The sequence below is a fragment of the Aplysia californica genome, unplaced genomic scaffold (genome assembly GCF_000002075.1).
Source record: "Aplysia californica isolate F4 #8 unplaced genomic scaffold, AplCal3.0 scaffold00515, whole genome shotgun sequence".
In the NCBI taxonomy this organism is placed as follows: Eukaryota; Metazoa; Mollusca; class Gastropoda; order Aplysiida; family Aplysiidae; genus Aplysia; species Aplysia californica.
Genome location: NW_004797785.1, coordinates 471358 through 479477, shown reverse-complemented (window position 1 = coordinate 479477; position 8120 = coordinate 471358). Strand labels below are relative to the sequence as shown.

Genomic DNA, 8120 nt, shown 5'->3' with positions numbered 1-8120 from the left:
AACAATTAGCGAGGCAATGGCGAGGGGGGTCGGAGTTGGGGGTCGCCAGCTCTCTACTCAGCGGCAGGTAGAGCTAGGGGTTCAGGGAGGAGGGAGGCTGGGGGGTGTCCCGCGCGGGGAAGAGTTTGTTCATCCTCACGGCACAAATCACGGGGGAGGAGGGGGGTCGGCACATCATCATCATCATCATCATCATCATCAACAACAACAACAGCAACATCATCAACAACAACATCATCTACATCAGGATCCCGGTGACAGAAGGGGAGGGGGTGGGGGATCAAGACGGCCTCTCGTCAAACGAAAACTGAGCGGGGAGAAGGAGGAGGAGAATCCCCACAGCAGTGATGTTTCCTCCTCTCCCTCCACACTCCTCCCAACTGTTGCTGATGGCCAAAACTGTTCCGCTTGGCTTCCTCCCTCCTCCTCCTCCTCACTCTCCTCCCCTGCCCTCCCCTCCCCCGCCGTCCCTCCTTCCCTCCCCTCCGCCATCCCCCCTCCTCTCCCCGCGCGGCGCACGAGAAAGTTTTCATTAGCGCCGGAGTTGTCGCCGCCAACAGCCCAGCACGGCACAGCGCCCCGCCAAGGCCACCCGGACACCGCGGGAGAGCGACGCGCACCCGTCACATCGGAGCCACAACCGTCACACCAACGACACACGCACGTCACACACAGCTCCACCAGCTCCTCGCCATCACGCGCTCGGTGGAGTAACAACAACAACAACGTCAACAACAACAACGTCAACAACAACAGTAACAACCACAACAACAAAGACGACAATACTCAGGAGAGTAGTGACCTTTCAACCCAGCGCGTCTCGGTGAAGGACGCTGTGTCGTTTTGGAGTAATCAAAATCCACGCAGCGCGGAGAAATTATCGTTTGTTGATGTGTTGCGGAGTTCTCGTTCGGATTCGGCGGCGGGGGTGAGATCGACAGGTGATCAACAAAGTGGTGGTGAAGCTTGCCCTAGTGCCAGAAGGGCTGTGTTCAAACGCGAAGGTGACGCGGTGCGCTTATTTCTGGTGGAGGAGGAAGAATCTGTTGTTAGTGTTAGCGAGAGTTGTGAGGCGCGAACCTCGGATTATAACACACGATCCCCTGTGAATTCTAACACTTCTTTCTCGGATTTTTCGCGTGGTGGGATTTCGACAAGCCGAGAAGGTCAGTGGAGACCAGCTGCAGGTAACTTAACATCATCTTCCTCATCGTCATTGGGGTCAACTGGGGTGAAATCACAGAACAAATCTGGTGGGAAAGGGAGTAACACCAGCAAATCTCGTAAATTTCCAAAACTTTTGGGGGGTAAAAAACCTCAGGGGAAAGAGGCAAAAAGTCCTGAATTAGGCAGAAAGTCTATCGGAGGTGTAAAAAGTCCCGAGTTGGGCCGAAAGCCCATCAACCGTTGGGACAGAATCCACGTCCCTCTAGGCCGCTCAGAGACGGTGCTGCCACCACCGGAGGCGCAAACAGCCGTTCCATGTTTGTCCGCGAGTGTGTTGTCTGACTTGTCTGACACTCTCACGTCTGCTCCTAGCCCAGGCGACCCACGGCTGGCCCCGGACGTGACTCGTGTCCCCCAGGACGGTGAAGGGCTCGAGGCGAGCGCGAGGGTTAATGGGTCGGTCAACAAACCTGACTCCAGACCCGCTATCAAGGGGATCTTAGTGTACCGAGGCCCACACACGCACACACACGGTGCTCCGGCACGCCACGGACACAAGGTCAACTCGGTGCAGTTCCTCGACGATACCGTTCTTCCGGACAGCGCAACTACCCCCGTGACGTCATCATCCGCGCCGTGGTCCGGGGTGGATGAGCAGTTTTCTGGTCCTGATGTGAAGCGAGAGGTCATTGACCGGAGGAAGTATTTTATCGATCCCAGTGAGGCCAAGAGAAGTGGCCATTTCCTCAACCGCTCACACGACGGCGTGTTACACACTAACAACACACTAGGCACCTCACTCGACGGTGTGCTACACACTAATCATAACAACACACTAGTCGTCTCTCCCAACACTCGTGTCACCCCCGACACTGAATCACAATTGTCGAGGGTCAATCCATCACACGCAAGGTTCGATTACCCAGACGGGAGGGTTAATCCATCACACAGTAGGTTCGATCGGTCAGACGGGAGGGTTAATCAATCCCAACTCCCCGTCCAGTCATCCATCACAGAGGGCTTCAGTCAGTCAGCGCGTGTGTCCCCGCCCCCACTCTCCCCTCCCCTCGCCCCTCTCCCCTCTGCACACCTCGCGTCCCCCACCTCATCAGCTGATGCCCGTGGGCAGTTTGAGCCACACGACAACATTGGACGTAGTACGTGGGCGGACAGACAGGCGAAATACAACGGACAACCTCACGACAACTTCAGTGATCTAACAACTGATCTTAACCAGTTGACAGAAAGTCGAGTCAGTAGTGCGGGGCTTCGACCTTCGTTTGAGCAGACGTTACAATCTAACGGTCCATCAGGGCCTCACAGTGACTCCTCTGCCGGGCGCGATACTTCTGTTGTCAGACCTGGGAGGGCTAGTGACTATTTGGGAGAGCTAGAAAATATCTCCTCTGACTTAAGCATCTCTGCAACTTCCGGTGTACAATCCTGGCGTGGACAGACAAAGTCAGATGTGCCACACTGGCAGTCTGACGGCGATCTCACGGGGGACGAGACTTTAGACTATAGACACCACGTCCGCGAACAGTGCCAGAAAACTCTCGTGTGGAACTCTCTCCCGGTGACCAGTGATGTAAGTCAGGCATGGCTCTCACTCCGTCAAGATAACGGGACGACAGACGTGCACACACTTGACCTAGATCCGTCTTCACGCGTGCAGCACAGCTCTGGGGAAAACCGCCAGCCGCCGAGAGCGGGAGACAGACCCGGGAAAATCACACCCCGGCAGAAATTTGAGATCCTGCACAACCGAGGGCCTGCTCGAGTGACGGGCAATTTACGAGCGTCACAGGAGGGAACGACACACAGGCCGACACACGAGGATACACACGAGGAGACTGAGCCGGCGTGTCACAGGACGAGTGCAGAAATACAACACACTTCGCACCACGGACTCCCCTCAGAAACACAACACACCTCTCAGCACTTGCTCCCCTCAGTAGCCAGACTCAGTGCTGCACACCCTGGGTCGTGCCCCGCCCACAAAGAAAGCCCCCGCGCCAAGTTTGAGCGAGACCGGGCTGCCCGCACTCACGGAAAGTCGTCCACGAGTACCGCCCCCGCAGACGGCTCTCAGCTCTCACCGGGCGGGGAGACAGACACAGGTCTGAGCGGCGGGAGGAACTTCGGCGCGGAGATATCCGGGGAGGAAGACAGTCGGACTTCCTCTTTAACTCGCTCCCAAAAGGTCAAAGATTCTCCATCATCCCATCCCAACCCGACCTGTGTCCAACTGACCTCACAACAACATGTCCCGGAAGTGCCCCCTCGCGCATGCGCAGGGGCGCGTGTGTCCAGCCTTCCCGGTGTGGTCCGGGGGTCAGAGGTGAAGAAGATGTCGCCGGACTCTGTCTCCAGCAGCGGATACGAGAGTGAGCAAAACTCGTGCGTACTACATCCCTCCTCAGGTCACGTGAGCAGCGCGCTGACCTCTGACCTCGGCACGTCCACCGTGCAGCAGCTCAGACTTCGCTTCGGTCACTCGGACAAAGGTCAAGGTCAGAACAAACTGAACAACTCCCGGCGAGGCGAGGTCGGGAATACCTCTGTCCTGTGTGGGATCTCCCGCGTCGATCAGACAAGCCTGTCCGGTCACAGTTCTACACCACAAAGAGACCTCAACACACGCAACTGTTCCCTGGAGCGGCAGACAACAGTTGTGACGTCACACTCCAGCACTCGTCGGCACTCGGCCGGTGACGTCATTGATGACGTAGATCACGTGAGCAGCGACGTCAACAACAACATCCGGTCTGGGAAGGCTGAGAGAAGGGGGAGACAACTCTCTACCCAGCAGCCTCCCGCCGTGAGGAACAACGGTCAACACACACAGGGACTGGTCCAGAAACTGACCAATCAGCAGGTGAGAGAGAACTGGACAGTCCAGGGTCACAGCCCAGAACTGACCACTGCCTGGTCTTGGGATCAACAAAACAATTCTTCTCTGTCTCCGAGACAGGGGTCAGGCTACAGCAACAACTTCAGCAGCAGCAACGATAACAACAACATCAACAACAACAACAACAACAACATCAACAACAACAGCAACAACCACAAAAACAGTAGCAGGAAAGGTGAGCGCTCTAGAAGTGGTTCAGCTCACAACAGCTTAGACCGCGCACAGTCGGTCAAGTGGTCGCTGGCGCAGCTCAGTGGTCTGGAGAAACATCTGAGCGTGAGTCGAGTCAACTATAGCCCGGAGGAGGAGGAGAGAGAAGTGAGAGACAAGAGAGACGTGAGAGAAGTAAGAGAGCGGAAAGAGCTGAGAAACGAGAGAGAAGTGAGAGAGCAGAGAGAGCTAAGAGAGCTAAGAGAACCGAGATTGCCAGGAGAGGCGAGACCGTTTTCCGAGAGCCGTCCTATTTCCTTTGACGACTCCGCCATGTTGGCTTCCAAAGGTCTCCGGATCTACGAGGCGGGCGGCGAGTACATCGCGATGAAAAGCCCCGTCAAGTCCCCGCTACGCTCCACCATGTCCGCCCCGCACTTCCGGTGGGAGGGCGCCACCTACCTCGTGGTGCCCACAGTGCTGGAAGCTTTCTCGCCCACCGGTGGGGAGAGCCCAGGTTCCAATCTCTCGCCGGGCGCTGACCATTTTGTGGGAGGTCATCATCACCCGGGAGAGCTGAGGACCCATAGAAGTGTCAGCGACAGCGGTGCCGGGTGGGGCAACCGTGAAGACCTAGCGGCGGACTTCATCAACTCCGCCACCAACAACAGCAACAACAACAGTGTGAACCTTAAAGGTAGTCAGGCCCGCGCGAGTCTGTCCTCAGAACGAGACATCACAAACGTCATGCCCGGTAGAGGGGGAACAGACAGCTCATCGGGAGACCTGTACCTACCCATGTCCGAGAACCGGTCAAACTTGACCAGTAGGGCGATGTCTGTGGATGTCCTATACGCCGACCCTCCCCCGTCCCCCCGCTCCCTCACCTCCCCCCTCTCCCCACACTCCCATCTCTCCCCACACAGCCACAGTCTCCCCCCGGGGGGTAGCGCCCCCACCACCACCACCACCACCTCTGTAAGGGGTGGGTTCCATCCCTCCACTACAAAGAACCCGGCGGACTATGTACAGTGGCGCACGTGCTCGGGCTGGGTTGGAACCACGGACATGCGCGCGCGTGGCTCACGTGACGGCCGGAACTCACGCGGGTACGTTGAGTGGGACACAATCTGGACGACGGCCGCACCCTGGAGGGGAGGGGACCAGGGGGAGGATGAACACGTGTATGACGTCATCGCTGAGGACAGCTCGTCACAGCAGTCTCTGGAGGTCGTGGGTTTGAACCCGAGCGCTGTGGGAGCTGGTGAGAGCAGCAACAAGGAGGTGACACCCGTCTCCATAGACACACCTCCCGCCCTGCCGGAGAGAACGTACATCAACCGGCTGAAAAATAACAAACTCAACAAAAACAAAAACAACAGCAACAGTTACACCAACGGTAGTCCGTGCCAGCAGCATAGACTCGACCCCTCAGCCGATCAGACTTCTGTGAATAACACGTTATCTCCCCACCACCACAGCCACTGCAAGAAACATCGTCAGCATCGCCAGCATCATCATCACCACCATCATCATCATCACAACCACGGGAAGCAGCTCAACAAACAACAACAGCAACAACAACAACAACAACAGCAACCGTCCTCCCACTCCTCGCCCTCACAAACGGTCCCGTCCTCCTCCACCTCTAGCTCCGCCCCCAGCAACCACAAAGCCCCGCCCTCTTCCTCTAGCTCCACCCCCAGCAACCAGAAAACTCCGCCCACCTCCTCTAGCTCCGCCCCCAACAAACAGAAAGCTCCTCCCACCTCCTCTAGCTCCGCCCCCAGCAAACACAAAGCCCCGCCCTCCCCCAACAGCCCGACAGACATCAACAGTGACCCCGGCTCCCAGAACTATGCCCAGGTCTCTAAGCTCAAAGGTTACAAGTTCAGCAACCTGCTGACCACGACCGACTCGCCCCTCCCCCATCAGCCGGACAAGGGCGCCATCTACTCGGAGAACTACTGGCACCTGGCCCCCGTCACGTCAGAAGAGCGCGTGACGTCATGGCAGACCGGTGACGTGCTGGACTACATCGACGGGCTGCATGACGCAATGGCGGCTAAGAGGAGAGAAAACATTTACATCCTGTTGAACAACAAAAAAACTCGGGCCAAATTCTCAGAATCGCTGGAGATCGAGTCCCGATTACTGAGCAAAGGTTTGATTACGAGTACGGGAAGCCGTCAGAACTCTGTGGAATCAGCGGAGGTACCGGTATCGAAAACAATCAATGTGGAGAACGCGAGTAGTCCGAAGGATCCGGGTTTGGATGTTGGGGTCACCAAGAAGAAGAAAGCTTTAGCCCCGGTGTCTTCAACCTATGTGTGAGTGAGCCACAGACTCGAGTTGTAAGAATAAATGGTCGCTTTTAAGGACAGGCGGGCTAACCCAGATTTTGGGAGTTTCCGGAAATCTTGACCTCCTACACCAAAAGTGGGCATTGCCCTACCTATAGGAGAAGTTTGGTTTCATTGTTTTGTATATTTGTTTCGTTTTACAGAGAACACTCTCCTTGTTTTTTAAGAAACTGAACAAGGGGCAAAAACTTTACCTTCGATTTTCTCAAAACAACATTTTTCGGGATAACCCCTTTGTGCTTAAAAGCGACCATATTAGACCAAAGTTCGTACGTAACAAGATAGTTCACTCCTCACTTTGACCTAATTAAAAAGGTGTCTTCAAAATCCTTTGGCGCCCTCTTCGAAAAAGCGCGGACTTTGCGAACAGAGCTACCCTACTAGTGTGAAAAACAATAAAAGCGAAATTAGCATACTGTGCTATTCCATTCTTCTTCTGGAGAAACGAAAGAGAGCTTCAAAACAAAGACTGCAGCGCCAGCTGAACCAATGCGTGGACTTCCGGGGACACTTTTTTGGCCGAGTGAACTGTCTTGTTATGAACGATCTTTGGTTGTAATAATAAATGGTCGCTTTTAAGCACAAGGGGGCTATCCCGAAAAATGCTGTTTTGAGGAAATCGAAGGTAAAGTTTTTGCCCCTTATTCAGTTTCTTTAAAAGACAGGGAGAGTTTTCTTCATAACCAAACAAATATACGCACCAATGAAACTAAACTTCTCCTATAGATAGGGCAATATCGACTTTTGGTGTAGGTCAAGATTTCTGGAAACCCCCGAAATCTGGGTTAGCCCGCTTGTCTTTAAAAGCGAACATATTAGACCGAGAATTCTCATGCCGGCCACTCTTCGCTCTTTCTAAAAAAAAAAAACATAGGTGCACCAGTGCGCACCATGGGCGGGCAAATGAAGGACAAAACACAAGTCTCACTCAAGTCTAGTGTGTGCAAGCAGTTTTCCCCTACTTTTACCCTTCATCTGATTCCAAATCGAGTCAAGTAGCGCGTTCCAATGTAGTGGACAGGATTTCGTCAGTTGTGCCAAGTGGTGTGGATAACATAACACAAGTCTAAGGTGGTGTGACGTGAGATCTTCGCCCTGACATCTTCCCGGATTTATCTCTACACCGGACTGTCGGGGGAAGCATGCCAGTCTGTCACAGGCCTCGACTGTGCCCTGCATGATGGAAGTTATCACTGGCACTCTCAAAAAGGGTAAATGAATGATTGATTGATTGTATGAATTGAATTGAATTTTATTTTTCAATTGTTTTTAGCGAAAGAACATTCAGGAAATTTTTACTGAGTAGTTTGCTTTGATTTGCATTTTTAAAAAGCAAGAAATATTAAACAACACAAGCTGAATTGACATTTTAGAGGGACTATCTCAACACCACCAACTTGAAGGTGGAGAATAAAAATCTTAAGTTACAACTATATTGTTAAAGTGCTGTAATAGAGACTGTCATCAATACTCAAATACTTTAATGAATTTTGACAAACTGGGCCTGTGACAAACTGGGCAGCCCC

At 53.9% G+C, this 8120-nt stretch overlaps 1 protein-coding gene across 1 annotated transcript in view; it reads left to right on the top strand.

Moving 5' to 3' along the window:
- LOC106012808 overlaps positions 1–6565 on the top strand; it is a 47974-nt gene extending 41409 nt beyond the window's left edge. The window contains exons 2-3 of the mRNA XM_035971828.1: positions 815–4045; positions 4307–6565. Coding sequence (XP_035827721.1) covers positions 815–4045; positions 4307–6565 — 5490 coding nt within the window. The remainder of the gene's footprint in view (positions 1–814; positions 4046–4306) is intronic.
- The last annotated feature ends 1555 nt before the right edge of the window (positions 6566–8120 follow it).